At 39.4% G+C, this 17,246-nt stretch overlaps 1 protein-coding gene and 1 pseudogene across 1 annotated transcript; both read right to left on the reverse strand.

Annotated features, from left to right (window-relative positions):
- Nucleotides 1-296: 296 nt before the first annotated feature.
- On the reverse strand, nucleotides 297-1,247 carry LOC122231322 (olfactory receptor 52A1-like). The gene has a single exon (XM_042959057.1). It carries the CDS (start codon nucleotides 1,245-1,247, stop codon nucleotides 297-299), a length of 951 nt encoding a protein of 316 aa, XP_042814991.1.
- Nucleotides 1,248-10,507: 9,260 nt separating this feature from the next.
- Nucleotides 10,508-11,443, reverse strand: LOC122231392 (annotated as a pseudogene).
- Nucleotides 11,444-17,246: the final 5,803 nt, after the last annotated feature.

Here is a 17,246-nt window from a genome sequence, read left to right on the forward strand (position 1 = left end):
AGAATATTTAAATGAGAGAATTCAATCAGGAATTGCAAAATTAAAAAAAAAAAGGGAAATGATGCATATTCACTATTGCTGTTTCTACCACTCCCATTCTCATTACCTAGTAGGATCTAAATCGCACTGACTGATAGGTGTCATGGGCTGTGATGTGAAAACTGCCTAAAATGCAGGCAAATTTCACAAAACAATTAAGGAGACAAGTCAAACATTATGAATAATATGCATTTTTCTGTTTTAATCTGTTTTGAGAGATTCTTATTTTGCATAAAGGAGAAGGTTGAAGATGTTAATCACAGTGCATTTTGTGAATACAACATCTTTATCAGGTGAATCCGGATCTGCTTGGTCTTGGCACCGTAGACAAGTGGATTGAGAAATGGGGGGACAAGCAAGTAGAGGCTAGAAAAGAGGATGTGGATATAAGGGGGAACATGAGCACCAAACCTATGTGTGAAGAAGGAGAAGAAGGCAAGGAGGTAGAACTGCAGAAAGACACAGATGTGAGCGATGCACGTATTGAATGCTTTCAATCGAGCCTCCTTCTGGGGCAGACGAAAAACGGTGATAAATATCTGTACGTAGGACAAAGTGATGAATGTTAGGTCAAACCCTGCAACGGTGAATGCCACAAACAAACCATAGATTTTGTTGACCCGTACATTTTCTGCAGCCATTTTCACAATGGCCATATGCTCACAGTAGCAGTGGGAGATGATGGTTGTATGGTAAAACTGAAACCGGAACTTTATCAGTATCAGGCACGGGGCTCCTAAGACAGCGGCCCTGAGTGTTACCACAGCCGCTATTTGGGAGACTAGGTGGTGGGTGAAGATGGCAGCATGTCTTAGTGGATAACAGATGGCCACATAACGGTCCAGAGCCATGGCCAACAGGATGCCTGACTCTATGCACTGAAATATGTGGATGAGCCCCATTTGAAGCAAGCAAGAATCAAAATAAATCTCTGGCACATGAAACCAGAAGATTCCAAGCATCTTGGGCACAATGCTCGTGCCAAGTACAATATCTGTGACTCCCAGCATGCCTACGAAAATGTACATGGGCTCATGGAGGCTGCGCTCTGACCTGATGATGATCAGAAGCAAGGAGTTTCCAATCATACCAATGAGATACATGACACAGAATGGAATCCCAATCCAGCACTGCACAGTCTCTAGGCCTGGGATCCCTATCAGCGTCAACACAGAAGGCCTGAAGACGGTGATGTTGGAAACGGACATAATGTCCTCCGGCCTCCAGATGAAAATGAAAGAAGGTTCTCAGTCAGTGGCACTCTTCTCTTCTACTCCTGTTTTAATTCAAAGTCATCATAGTGAGTCTCTGTGATTTTTTCAGAATTCAAAGACCATCTCATCCATCTCATTTATATTATCAAAGGAAAAAAATCCATACTTACACATCACTGTTTTCAAGAAGGACATCCATAAGTAGTGTACCACAATTAGAAGTTATGTACAAGGCAGGCCAACTGCATTAGAACCACCCAGATGACGTGGATAAAGGAGTAAATTGCTGATCTTTCGGTTATGTCCTTCTGTACCTGCGGATAAAATAATTATATTTGCTATTAATTTAAATTTATATAAATTTATAAATGTTATAAATTTAAATTAAAATTAATTTGCTTGGATATTGCACTTTAATCAGATTTTAATAAATCTCTCCATATCCCACATTTCAGCTGACCTTAGTGTTCTATTTTTTCCCCCAAACTCTCGGAGTCAGAAACCGTCAGTTTGGACAATCACATAATCAGACTCTAACCAGTATTTTGGTTTAAAAGGCTTCCTATGAAAGAGAAGTGAGATAGACATAGCTTCACCCAGGAACATAATATACTGAGATAGCTGTATCTGTGTATTATATATTTATGTAGGACTGGCTGTCCTTTTAAAAAAATGTGAAATAGAGCTTGAGAAAAGGTGATCAAATCCATGTAATCTTAATCTAAATCAAAGTTCCATGCTGATTTTTACATTATAAGTAATACTTTATTTTATTTTGCCTATGTAAGTAATGGCAGAATTCTTTGACATGAATTGTACACTTCAAATAATGGAAATTCTGAAATACATGCTTCGGAATGACTAGAAGGAAGGAATCTCTAGAAGGCAAAAAAATCTAGAGAAACAGTGCATAGGCAAGAGGACTCATTCTTGCTGACTAGGGGATATAGGTGAACAGGTAACTTAGCAAGAATAAAGGTTAGTTTCTGGGGTTGAAAGTGCTCAGGGTTACTATCACCAAAAGATTGGCAAGTTTAGGCTCATTGATTCTTAATAATATGCAGACCATTTGATGCTTCACTCATATTGTGAGCTCAAGCCTAAAGAATGAATAAAAATAAAGGGGTGAAAAGACAGTCTCCTTAAGAGGAGTCCAAGATAGAAGTAGAAATGGAAGACAGAAGTCAGACCTTGGGGTTCCAGAAATGATGCAGGAGAGAGGGTTGTAGAGCAACTAAGGAAACTTTAGTTGCTTCAATTCCCTGATGACTGAATTTCCTCAAAACTTGGGTTCTTAGTGCCTGTATGAAAGTTCTTTTCTGATAAAGATCATTGCTTCTAAGAATTGCATATCTAAAGTCATGAAATTCTCAAGTTGTACAATAGAAAAATATCTGCTGGGTGCAAGGGTGGCTCAGTCAGTTAAGTATCCCATTCTGTGTTGTTGTTGTTGTTGTTTTTAATGTTTATTTATTTGGAGAGAGAGAATGCAAGTAGGGGAGCGGGGATGGGGGTGGGGAAGATCCACTCACAGCAGAGCTCCATGCAGGGCTCCAGTTCATGAGCTGTGAGGTCATGACCTTGGCCACGGTCTGAGGTAAGGGACTGCAACTGCGCCACTCAGGTGCCCCACACTTCCAACTTTTCATCTTGGCTCAGGTCATGATCTCATGGTTAATGAGATTGAGCTCCATGTCAGGCTCTGCATTCTCTCTCCTTCTCTCTCTGCTCCTTCCCATGCACTTCTCTAAACAAACAAACAACCATTTATGAAAAAAAATAGTTGCTATCCTGTATAAAACAGCTTTTAGTTATTTCATTCATTCCTAGTCTCTCCAACAGTGTTACATTATGTCAGCAAGCTCATGATCATCTAAACATATACTGAATGTTAGGGCCCCTGGGTGGCTCAGTAGGTAAAGCAATTGACTTTGGCTCAGGTCATGATTTTGTGTTTCATGAGTTCAAGCCCTGTGTTGGGATCTGTGCTGACACCAGGGAGCCTGGAGCCTGTTTCGAACTCTCTCTTTGTTTCTCTCTCACTCTCTCTCTCTCTCTCTCTCTCTCTCTCTCTCTGCCCCTCATCTGCTCATTATATATATCTCTCTCATACATAAAATGAACATTAAAAAAATTTAGGGGCGCCTGGGTGGCTCAGTCAGTTGAGCATCTGACTTCAGCTCAGTTCATGATCTCACAGCTCATGAGTTCAAACCCGTGTCGGGCTCTGGGCTGACAGCTTGGAGCCTGGAGCCTGCTTCCGATTCTGTCTCCATCTCTCTCTGCCCCTAACCCACTCGCATTCTACCTCTGTCTCTCTCAAAACTAAACATTAAAAGCATTATTTTTAAAAATTTAAACATACACCGAAAGTCACCAAATATACCAGTAATTCAGCAATAGCTGTGGTTTATGCTGCTAAAACTCTAGTGAGGAATCATAGTCAGAAGGACCATTTATGAAGACAAGCTGTATCACCTGACATGTATTTAGGATAGACTAGTCAGTCAGCAAAGTCCTTGATTTCCAAAGCATAGAAATCCTTTAGAAATGATCACCTTGTCTGACCTATTCAAGAGTTAGGAGCTGACATAGGAGCATTACCTGACAGGTGCAGACGGTGGGAAGGCAGGTGGGAGAGGATCTACATGATTATAGAGAAGGGTGGGGGGGATGGAGTGGTTATCATTGGAAAAGCTGGAAATGAAACATTATGGGGTGAAATTGGCGAGAGTGAGACTTCCTTGCCCTTTCCTGTTGGGAGCCAGTTCTGCTCTTACCAGACACTTGAAGACCAAGGTCAGTCTTCATAATACAATCACTCAGCACTCACTTGTCATCCACTCTTTCTCCTCCTGAGATTCCCATCTCATTCACTTGCATCTCGTGCTGGCCATGCCTCTTCTTTCTATCTGCACCCTCTGTAACAGCCCTCTTCAATGTCATGAACTCTGAGCCATTTGCTGCTGGGCTATCTGCCAATGTGCGGGAGGTATCTCTGGGAGAGTCTTTCTTGCTTTTCTTCTGTTGCTGCAGAACAGACATGCTCCCTGTTCTGTCAGTTTATCTGAGATCATGTTGATGGGTTCATCTCCATGAAAACTCCCAGCAAGGTTTGTATCATGCTGAGGCAGCAGCATAAATTTATTGAACTCAAACTGTAGAGGAAAGCCCCTGACCACCACTTGTAATGTTCCCCAGTGAATGTGAGAAGGACCCGGTCTGAACACAGACTGAGAGACTTCCTAGCCAGTAGCCCAAGCCACAGGAGGCCCAGCAGCTCATAATTAAGACCCCTTGGGTCCAATCACATCTCATGTCTCTGAAATCATTTCTAACACTTGCAGAATCTCCTTGCTCTCCTCTTTTCGCTTTTCCACGGGGTAAATGCAGAGAAATTAAAGTACCCATGTTGTATTTTTTAAGAGTTCAGTTCCTTTCCTGCTGTCCTCCTTTGGAAAAAGATCTAAAGAACATTTAAATGTAGGCATGTTTCTATGCCATGAATTCTATAAGTATCCTTTTGACCCATCTTTCACTTAGGCACTTCTGGAAAGAAAAGTCTGTATCCACCAGGGCTTTCTATCACATATTTCACTCTAATTCTCTTGCAGTCTCCTTCCTCAGATTTTTATTTTATTGAAGCTATTTTTGTAAATTCAGTGATTTTCTCAAATGACCAGTTATGATGGACATTTCTAAATCCTTCCATACTGAGCCTTGAATCAGTTGTTGCACATTGGACTGAACTTTTCTCCATCCCTCCTTTTCATACATTTCTTCCGTTTTTCTTGCACTCTTCCTTCGGATTGCAGGTGTTTTATGCCTCATAGATGTGAGGGAATCATGCTATTCTGAACTTGATGCAAATAAAAGAAGATATGATATATGCTTTCAAATTTTTAGAAATGTGGGGAGAAGAATTAGCATATCTTTAATCATGAGAACAAATGATGAGTTCTAAAAAAAACAAACTTATATACATTGTGCCTTTCTCCTTGACATGATTAACCTGATTTCCAGACCTTTCTTGTGTGTTGCTAATCTTAAGAGGTACTTGAATTGATGTTGAGATGTTGGCAAATTTAGGAAAAATGCCTTCAGTATGATGGAGGAAGGCATTCATAGTTGATTGCAGGGAGAATAAGAGGTAGAGGTCAAAGGGCAAGGGGGCCTTGCATGCTCTTTCCACAATTCCATCTGTAAAGGAGACTGATACCATGGCAGTGAGTCATGTTGAATGCAATTGATTCAGAGGTCAGACTGTCACATGTTGGCTAACAATAGCTCATTCTTAAGTCACCGAAAAACTTAGACTATTTTATACTTTGTTTCCTTTTTCTTCCTCTCTTCTACTGACTTTACTTCGATAGTTTACTTTCCTTTTTCCTAAAATTGTGAGGGTTGTGGGTGGTAGGCTAATGGATCATTTTAAACGTTCATCATTTGCAAACGGAATTTGCAAATTATATATCTAATATGGGATTAATGCCCAGAATGTACAAAGAACTCAAGCAACTCAAAACCAAAAAGATAAACAACCGAATTTAAAAATAGGCAAAGCAATTAAATAATTAATCCTCTAAAGAAAATATGCAAATAAAATAAATAAATAAACACTATGGAGCCTGCTTTGGAATCTGTGTCTCCTTCTCTCTCTGCCTATCCCCCGCTTGTGCTCTGTCTCTCAAAAATAAATAAGGAAATGTAAAACACAGTTAAAAAATTGAAACACTAACAAGTTTTGACAAAATAGGGAAAAATTGGAACCATTATACATTGCCAGAGGAAATGAAGAATGGTGCATATTCTGTGGAAAACAGTTTGGCAGTTTCTTAAAAACTCAGGCACAGAATTACATGTAATGCAGTAATTCCACTCCTGAGTATGTACCCCCCAAATAAAAACAGGTATTCAAAGACATACTTGTACATGGATGTTCATTGCAGCATTATTTACAGTAGGGAAATGGTGGAAGCAACCAAACTGCACATCCATAGATGAATGTACAAAACGATGTATACACACACACACATATACATATACATATATATATAAAGGAAACATTATGCATCAGTATAAAGGAATGAAGGATAAAAACATGCTACAACATGGATGACCTTTGCAAATCTTATGTTCAGTGAAATAAGCCAGACACAAAACATAAATATTATATGATTCCACCTCTACAAGAAAACAAATTCATAGAAATATAAACTAGGTTAGAGGTTAGCAGGGGAGTGGGGAATTATTGCTTCAGAGACATAGGGTTTCTGTTTTGGGTGATGAAAGCTTTTTCAACTGGTGGCAATAGGAACACAACATTGCAAAAATGCTTAATTGCTCTGAATCGTACACTTAAAAATCATTATTATCACAAACTTTATGGAACAGATATTTTGCCACAAAAAAAATTGAAAAAATATCAGCATGCAAACGATAAAATATATTAGCATTTATTGGGATTATGGGGAATTTGTAGATCATTGTGGATGCCATATTATCATTGCAATGAATAATATACAATAAACATTTCCTACATGTATTTCAGACACATGTACAGTTTTGTTTATCATTTTAAATGATGTCATTTTCCACTTCATTTTTCTAATCATTCTAGCTACAATAAAACACTAATGTCTTCTCCTTGACCCCTGCCCCAGGTTTACTGAAGTATAATTGACAATCAGAAATTGCTTATAACGGATGTGTGTAACTGATGACCCAATATATGTATACATTATGAAAAACTCACTAAAACGAAGCCAATCAACATATCCATCACTTCACACCTGTAGCATTTTCCTATTTTTTTTTCTCTTTTGTGATGAGACTACCCAAGGTCCACCCCTCAACACATTTCAAGCACACAATCCAGGATAAGTAAATATGGATTAGTATGCCATTCTTGTGGAACTCTGTTGGCTTTACAAAGACTAGGAAAATAATTAAATACAGAAATAAGGAAAAATAAATTAAGACACAAAACCTAGGAGTTGTCTTCTTCTTTCTCCACTTTTTATACTTCTTTAATTATATTAGCTAAAACCCCTATTATAACACGATATTCTGCAACACTTTTAACATGGCAAACTAGTATCTTTAGCTCTTCCCACTTTTGGATACATTTTCCTAATACCCTATGCTTCATGTCACAGCGTTTCACCATGTCTGAGACCACTTAGGGCAGAGCAGAAACCATCAGAGGAAGATTTGTTCTGACTCCGTAGTATCTCTATATCTGCTACTGCTCAGCTACCCAGGTAATGTATTCTTTGAATCTCTGGGTCTCAGAGTCTGATATTAAATGACCCGGTGTCTTCCTCTCATGAAACACTGTACTCACTTTAACAATCTCTCAGTGCTTTTTTTCTTCCACTTCTTCTTTTTCTTTTTTAATTGTATCTGGAAGAGTAGGTCAGTTTTCTCTAAGCCCCTCCAGGGCTCTCCGTTTCTATCGTGCATGGTATACTGTTTTTTCTTACTCACTGTTACCCAGCGGGGGACTCTGTGGTCAAGAAGATGGTAGAATGGTAGGATACGGAGCATCCCCTTCAAAATTTCCAGGGCAACGACTCAGTGATTGTGCTTCTAGCAGCTCAGCACACACAGTGATATCCTGACTCCATCAGCATCTACCAATCCCTGAGCCCTCACCCTGAAAGCTTCTCTACAATTAAGGCTGACGACTCAGTCATTGTTTATTCCTGTCACATTTCATACATTCTGGGTGGGAAATTGGTATTTTCTTAGTTCCTCACTGTCAAAAATCAAGCCTTAAAAAGTATCCTTTTTTTATAATTTTTTAATGTTTATCTATTTTTGAGAGACAGAGACACAGAGAAAGAGAGAGAGAGTGACAAAGAGCCTGAGTGGGGGAGGAGCAGTGAGAGAGAGACACATTCTGAAGCAGGCTCCAGGCTCCTAGCTGTCAGCACAGAGCCCAACACAGGGCTCAGACCTCAAACTATGAGATCATGACCTGAGCCAAAGTCAGATGCTTCATCACCTGAGCCACCCAGGCACCCCCTCAAAAAGATTTCTCTTTGAAGTCTCACTTACACCACTCATTTAATCAAATATTTTGTTATCATTCTGTACTGTATTTCCTCTCTGACTCCCCTTCAATCCTTGGAGAATCTAATTCTGAACCAGAATCCTATTTGCTGCAACTTTTAGCAACATTTTATGTGACTTCCGTATCTATGATGATGACCCATTCCAACCATTTTTCTATGAATTATTGTTAGCAGGTCTATGTTGGGTTTGGTGGGAACAGTTCTTTAATGTTTCTGTTCATAAAAGTTACCAACACAATCAAAATAAAATTTGCTTTTATTAAATTACAAATACATCATATGACATATTTCATTTAATTGTCAACCAATAAAGAGGGTACTAAAATAATTCCTTTTTAAGGGCAAGAACCAATAGGTACATAACAGGACGATTTTATATATTTTTTTTTTAATTTAAAAAAAATTTTTAACGTTTATTTATTTTTGAGACAGAGAGAGACAGAGCATGAAAAGGGGAGGGGCAGAGAGAGAGGGAGACACAGAATCTGAAACAGGCTCCAGGCTCTGAGCTGTCAACACAGAGCCCCACGCGGGCTTGAACTCACGAACCGTGAGATCATGACCTGAGCCGAAGTCGGTCACTTAACCGACCGAGCCACCCAGGCGCCCAACAGGACAATTTTATACAGTTAGTGTGGGACTGGCAAACCAGGATTTCTCATATCAAAGCGTTTTTTTTTAACTCTTAAAATAGATTTCCTTGCTCAAATTCAAGTGAATATAACATATATTTCAAACTAAAGAAGTTATTCAGGATTCCAAAGGTCAAGACAACACGCTTTCATTTCCCACATTGATTGTTTTATATATATATGTGATATATATATATATATATGTATATATGTGATATATATATATATGTATATATGTGATATATATATGATATATATATGATGTATATTACATCATGTGTATATATACATCCTATATCCTATATATATCATATATATATCATTAACATGCATGTGTATATATGTGTGTTTTTATAATGTGTATATATATTACATTGTACATATATTAATGTGTCTAGTGCATACAAATACACATCACATATACATAATAGAAAAACCAAGAAAAAAGGCTAACCCAGAAAAGGTTGCACGTATTCAAGGTAATGCTTGAAAGTTCATTGTTTGTCTATCTTCAAGTGTATATAAGGTCAGATTGAACATTCTCAGAGCATGTGCTAAGGCCCGCTGAAGGAGAAATTGTAAGAATACTATCTTGAATGAAGAAATTACGGTACAATCTGGAGACAAGCTTCTATAAAATAATATTTGGTGTGAATAGAGCCTCTTTAAATACAACTATGTGTAAACATCTTATTTAGTCTTTCACTGCCTTTTAATTTTGGACCTGGGTATGGTATTTTTCATCTGTTAGTCCCTCCCTTGGTGAAGACTCTGTTGATACCAGGATGCTTCATTAATGATCTGGGCCCAAAGTCTTCACTATGTAGGGAACAAAGTGTTAACTTTTAAGTTGTCTATGTGGTCTCAGGTGGGTTGATTTCACTTATTATTTGTTTTAATTCAGTATTATCTGTTCATTCAATAAACCTATACGATGTGCCTTTTCTATACAGTAGACTTTCTATCAGTGATTCAGAAAATATCTCATTTTAGAACTCGCATTTTAATTGCTGTAAAAGGTACAGATAGAAATAATTATTGCTTATTGTTTATTGTTTGTTGTGGCTTCAAGCTCCTGGCCCAAGTATTTACTGACTGTGGTGGGAGTGTTTTATATTTCAGCAGAATTTCAACTGTTTCTCCAAACACTCAATGACTCACTATTTTCGCTTCCCAATCTACCCAACACAATTCCATCTGGGTTTAACCCTAAAATATGTTTTTCTTAGTGTTATCTTGTGTATGCTTAAGAATAAGTTAAAATGCAAGATAATAGGATATCTAGGAGAATTGAGAATATCATTCATTTATTTTTCTCAACAATTTTAAGTGCTTTAGGAAAATACATTGGAAACTTTGGCATTTATTATCCTTCTAAGTTTATTGAGAGTTACTTATGGATTCTCTTTATTCCCATTGCTCATTCAGTGTGTGTGTGTGTGTGTGTGTGTGTGTGTGTGTGTGTGTATGTGAGTGAGAAAGAGAGAGAGAAAAGTTGGGGTGGTTATTCAGAAATAGCCAGCATTTCGCATTATTCTCCATTTTAACAATGCGTGCTGATGGGGCAGAAAAGCATAATTACTTGGTCTTGAATCTGTTTGGTCTTCACCCCGTAAATGATGGGGTTTAGCATAGGGGGCACTACCACATAGAGGTTGGCTTCCAGGAGGTGGATGTGGTGAGAGACTGTTTTACCCCCAAAGTGTTGGGCAAAAAAGGTAAAGAATGCTGGGGCATAGAACATAAGTATGACACAGATGTGGAACCACATGAGTTGAGGGCCTTGAATCGGGCAGAATGGGAAGGTAACTGAAACACTGCAAAGGATCATTGCGTAGGACATAATGATGAACACAATGTCTAGTCCTGTATACAGTAGGGCCACAGTCAGGCCATAAATGATGTTGACACTGATATTGTCACATGACAATGTGGCAATGCCCATGTGCTCACAGTAGGAATGGGGAATGATGTTTCTCCCACAATACGTAAGTCGGTGTACCAGGAAGATGAATGGAAAGCAGATGATAAAGCTCCTGACAACAGCTGCGATGTCAATTTTCCCAGTGGCTGAGGAGGTTAAGATTGTGGTATATCTCAGTGGGTGATAGATGGTCACATAGCAGTCAAACGCCATGGCCAGGAGAATAGCCGATTCTGCCACAAAGAGGAAATGGATGAAGAACATCTGAGATACACAACTCCCAAAGGATATATCCATGGAATGGAACCAGAAGATGGCCAGCATCTTGGGGGCTGTGGCTGTGGAGAGCAGGACATCTGATAAGGCCAGCATGGAAAGGAAGACATACATAGGCTCATGGAGACGGCGCTCAGTTACATTCAGGAAGATCAAGAAGATGTTGCCTATGACAGCCAAAATGTACATAGAACAGATAGGGATGAAGATCCAGGTATGAGAATCTTCCAGTCCTGGGATTCCAGTCAGGACATACCACATGTCCTGGGGATGGGTGTGATTGTAAGAGAAAGGGGCCATCTGGGGCAGTATATTCCAGACCTAGTATCTGGATTAAAGACCACAGGGCTGACTGAAGATTGAGGAGCAGCACCACTTTAGGTTGAATGACATCTGATTAGATTGTTTTGCAGTATTTTCTTCTCTGTGAAAAGATAGTGAGATGTATTAATGCGACTAAAATTGCACTCTTACTCCTTCCATGGAAGAATTAAGTCATATCTTGGGAAAAAAATGCTTCACATTAATAAGTGCTTAATATGTGCCATAGCACTTTATAAACATCACCTTATTAAATCTTCATAATAGCCTGTTGAAAAGACCTTTACAATGATCCTCAACATGGATACTGTTGTTATTCCAACAGATGCAAAAATATTCCACAGACTTTCAGCTTCTTGTCCCAGGTCCCATTGGATTCAGGGTCAGACAGCGTAGATTTGAAAGCTCTGAGATCAGCCACCACCCGCTACTCCCTATAAAAATAAAACTAGACACAAAAACATGTCATCAAAATGTTCATTGCTTGTATCCCTGAAGTATTATACTTTTAAGGAAGAGGGAGGGAATTCGTTTTTAACTAAATACATTTTGGGCAATACAGTACATATGCTCTTCTCAACCTTGATGGGCCGCTGGAATGATGCTAAGGGCCATGATAGGCACTAAACATCCACAGGTGACTTCATTGATTCTTGTCAGCTTATCAACATATTTCTTAAAATTATACGATGAATATTAAAAATCTAAAGAATATGCAGTCTCAAACTGAGTTGGACTCTTAAATGGATGGATATGCCTGACAAGTTGTGAAGGAGAAATACACTGTCCCATTTGGGTCCCTGCTTGAAAATTAGACAGTATATTACTTTAAAATACCCCCAAGCAGGAAGTAACAGGGTTTCACATAAGGAAGTGGGGTCCCCAGGCCTTCAATAAAAGGGAGGGAGGGTAATCTACAGTTACTACTTTTCTGTAGTTGCAACAGAATGGATAAAAGCAAGGGATGTGTTGGGTGAAATGCCAGCAAGGAGATAGCCCATTTGAGTGGGATGTGTGTGTGAAGGGGCGTGTTCCTATAAACACATAGCTATGAGGGAGGGTATAGATATGGATACAAAGCAGGTGGATGACAAGTGGCTTCCATCCTCCCCCAGTCCCCATTCTCAAATCAAAGGGGGCTGAATATATTTGCTTAAGAGGAACATGGGCTTAAGAGATGCCTGCCTTTTTACCTCTTGATTACATTGGAGTCAGTATCATTGTGCAGCATAGTTTTACCACCTTCACTTTCAGTTTTTATTAGGTGTTCAATATTCCAGTACTTCATATCATATGATTGAAATATTTGGAATCCATTTCTCCCTTTTTCTTTTTTTTAACTGAAGTATAGTTGATACACAATGTAGCATTAGTTTCAAGTGTGCCACACTGTGATTCCACAAGTCTATATGTTATAGTATGTTATATACTTGCCATGAGTGTCCCGTATGTCACCATGCAATCCTATTACAATCCCACTGACTAGATTCCCCATGCTTGGCATTTATTCCCGTGACTGCAAGCTTCTATCCCTCTCTCCCTTCCTCATGTTGCCCGTCGTCCGACCTGCAGCCTGTTTGGCAAGCATTAGTTTGTTTTCTATATTCATTTGGATGCCATTTTTTGAGTTAAAGTTTAGCGGACATAATACTCAAAGGGTCACCCCATTAGGACTTTCCTTAAGTTGGTATATGATTCTTTCAAAATAATGTAATAAAATGTTGAGATGCTTAAGTCTATCAATCTACTTTAGTTACATAAACCAACTGTGTAGCCATTTAACATAGAGCTAAAATTAATTGCTGGAAATTTATTTCCAATTGGATTACAGTGTTTTGGGGACAGAAAGAAAAGATTAATCTGTGTGTGAAGTGCAGTTATGGGGAGGGGATGTTTAGTGAGTGGGGCTTCATCAGGACATCCGAGATGGGGAAGAGGAGAGTCTAAAAATGGAAGAAAAAGAAACAGAGATAGAAGAGACATAAGACAAATTTTACAGATTTTCTTCTAACTTTCCCGGTGATCTTTTGGGGCACCAGTGAGTGTTCTGTTTCATTGTATTCCTTTTTGTTTTGATATAGCATTATCACCTGCAGCTCCCCAACTTATAACTCTGGGGCTCTAGGAAGCATATTTTATAATATTACTAATGGCAGATTCTGACTGAATCATGAATATATGCATAGAGGCATTATGTGGTTAATAGGGATTGCATACATCTGGGACCCATAGAATTATATTTAAGTGATAGCTACATCCTATTCTGACTGTATTACCACTAAAAACTACTTAATGGGAGGCTTAGTTTCCAGTTGTAAAACACCTAAAAGTAAACATCAATTACAAATGTGGGTCAGTATGTTAGGGTGGTTGCCACGTAAGTCAGATACATTTTTAGCTCAACATCAGATGAGATTAGGGCACTTGCAAAATTACCATCATTAAGATCAAAATAATTATTACATTGAACAAGTTCAAATTTTTGGACTTCAAGTTTCGGCTCCTCTAGACAGAGATTGAGCTAATATACAGTATCCATAAAGGCCTAGACTTACTTTCGTATGCTAGACACAAATGTGAATTGGTAATTTTCACCCCCAATCTGTCATTTCAGTCTTATAAAGTACAGGCGATTCAGCATGGTGAACTTGGCTTAGAAATGGAGTTTTAGGAGCACTTGGGTGGCTTAGTCAGTTACGCATCCAACTTCAGCTCAAGTCATGATCTCATGGTTTGTGAGCTGGAGCCCTACGCCAGACTCTGTGCTGACAGCTCAGGCTCAGAGCCTGGAGCCTACTTTGGATTCTGTATCTCCCTCTCTCTCTGCCCCTCCCCTGCTTTCACTCTGTCTGTCTCTCAAATACAAACAAACATTAACAAAAAGAAATGGGGTTCTATTCTAGCCTCATGTTCAGTGTAACGTCTTTGTTATATAGGGAAGGGAGTTGAAATCTCTGAGGTTCAGTTTTTTAATCTGTGTTTAGCCCAGCACCTGATGTATAATGAATAGTCAGCAAATTTTAGGGGGAAATGCGTGCATGTATTTACATACATACACATATATGCATTTTCTTTAACTACTAGACTTGTTTAGCTACAAAGCCTTGCTTTTACTACTGGAACTGGAATCCAAATTCATTGCATCTATGCACAGCATTCAGGCCCACATTTCAAAGAAAAACAACCATTGCGTAACATATTCTAAAAGGAAAAATGCCCATTTGTGCCCGTTGCAGATGGCCCATTTAGGAAAAGAGCACAAAGAGATACTACAATTGTCCACGAGTCCCATTACAGCCACATCCAATGCCTCATAGGGCAAGGCTGAGAGAAATACAAGATGATCAGGTGCTAGGAAGACGGAGCTGCCTCTGGAGTTCCCTAAGATTTTCTTTCTTTCTTTCTTTTTCCTGTGTTTCCAGGTGTCTTTTTCTACATGTCTTTGCTGAGCAAAACTCAGCTTACTTACCTATATTTTCTTGGATCCTGAAGGTATTTAACTGGTTGAGAGGAAAAAATAAAAGCAAGATGATGTTCAGAAGACAAATAGCAAATGTGGAGCTATTTATACCTCCTCTAGGCATCTCTCAGGCCCTAGACCTTCAGTCCCCAGAGGACTGAACTTTACACACTGGTGGAAGGAGATGGCCCAGAGTCGGCTCCTGGGAGAAACACGCCCACTGTCTCTCCCTCTACAGCATGTGCAGGGTTTCCTTGGTCCAGCACTCTGGGACATCCAAGTTAGCACACACTTGCATTGAGTACCCAGATCTCCTTTGCGTGGCAGAGATTCCTGCTAGTGCAATACTGTCTTGTTCCCATGGAGGCATCTGCAAATGTAGACTGTGAATGCCACATGTGGAAGGATTGTACGCTTTTTGAGGGCACCTAAGACTAGATTCTGTCACCTTACTTACCTTGAAATTTTAAGGCTCCTTGGCTTTCTCTCTCTTCCATTGGTCATGTGGTAGAATTAGCACCAGAAGGGTCCAGAAATGCCATTAGCTACCATAGAAAGTTTTATTTGGATTTTGATGTGGATTTTTATTTTCTCAGCCTGAGCTGCTCTTCTTCAATTCTTTCTCCCTTTCCTCCTCCTCCTCCTCCTCCTCCTCCTCCTCCTCCTCCTCCTCCTTCTTTCAGAGACAAAGAGAGTGGACGAGGGACATAGGAAGAGGGAGAGAAAGAATCCCTATTCAGTGCTCAGTGCTCAGCGTGGAGCCTGACATGAGTCTTGATCTTACAACCTGGGATCATGACCTGATCTCGAGTCGAAGGCTTAACTGACTGAGCCACCCAGGTGCCTCTCTTTTCCTTTTCCTTTTTCTTTTTAAACTTTCTCTGTCCGGGTAACTTTTCTCTAAATGCATTGGGATTGTCTGGGGGGTAGGGCTAAGGTTCTAATTATAATCATAATCTTAATTTCACATTTCTTTTATTGTTTGATTTTCCTTTGTAAAAAAAAATTTGGAGAATCCTTTCATATATGTAGTAAACCTTTTTTGTCTTTTCTGTATCTATCACGGACCCTCACACGAATTTTGTCTCTCTTGGTTATTATTCTTTCTCCATTCCTATTACAATAGGTGCTTTTCCCTTCTGCACACTGTGGAAGGTAATCTGAGAAGCTGACTGAAATCATGCCCTTCTCTATCTCTCTGTGTGTGCTGCTGCTGTCATCTGTGGTGGAGCCCATTTCTCCTCCCCTTGAACCTGGGATGACAGTTCTTGTGACCACATAATGTAGCAGGAATGATGGTGATATTCTCGGCTGTCTGAGCCAATGTAATACGAAGTCTGGCAACTTCTACCTTGTTTTTTTATTCAAAGCCAGGCACCCATATCGGGAATAGAACTCCACTGAAATCATACCAATAGTATGAAGAAGCTATCCCCATGGAGAGAGGGTGACTATGGAGATGAGCCCAAAGGCACCAGGCATGGGACTGAAGTCCGTGGACTTTTCAACTCAGCTGAAGCTGAATTCTTAGTTGAATGCTGCCTATTGAGGTACCACAGCCCACTCCTTATGGAAACAGAACCATACGGTCAAGCCTTACGTGGATTGTTGACCCACAGAATTGTGAGAAACAATAAGTCATTGTTGTTTGGAGACACTAAGTTTGGGGATGGTTTGTTACACAAGAGATAACAATTTAACATAGCAAACATTTTCAAATGATTTCATAATTTTCTTTTGGTCCTGACTGCAAACAATTTGTTAAATTTAACTTTTTTTTAAGTTTATTTATTTTTGAGAGAGAGCAAGCATGAATGGGGGAGGGCCAGAGAAAGAGGGTGAGAGGGAGAGAATCCTAAGCAGACTCTGTGCTATCAGCACGGAACCTGATGTGGGGCTTGAACCCACTAACCGCAAGATCACGACCTGAGATGGAATCAAGAGTCGGCAGCTTAACCAACTCAGCCACCCAGGCACCCCAACTTTAAACGATTCTTATATCATATGATCTATTTCTTGTCTATTTCTCTACTGTCTTTATTTTCTTATTTTATTCCCATATCTACCAGTTATTCATAGAGAGAATCAATTCAGATCGAAGCAATATAATGTAGTTTCTCTAGGACACACCGGTGTGTGAATGTGTCTGTGTGTGTTGTGTGGGTGTTCTTGCAGGGGAGACAGAGCATTTATCACCAGAAACATTTTTATTTTTATTTTTATTTTCTATTTTCCACAGAAGCTCTTCACTGGAAATGCTTCCTGTTTTCCAGGAATATTGATAACAGTTGTATAAGGAAG

The sequence above is a fragment of the Panthera tigris genome, chromosome D1 (assembly GCF_018350195.1).
Source record: "Panthera tigris isolate Pti1 chromosome D1, P.tigris_Pti1_mat1.1, whole genome shotgun sequence".
In the NCBI taxonomy this organism is placed as follows: domain Eukaryota; kingdom Metazoa; phylum Chordata; class Mammalia; order Carnivora; family Felidae; genus Panthera; species Panthera tigris.

Coding starts and splice junctions, on each gene's coding strand:
- LOC122231322 (XM_042959057.1), bottom strand. CDS start 1,247: ATGTCCGTTTCCAACATCACCGTCTTCAGGCCTTCTGTGTTGACGCTG.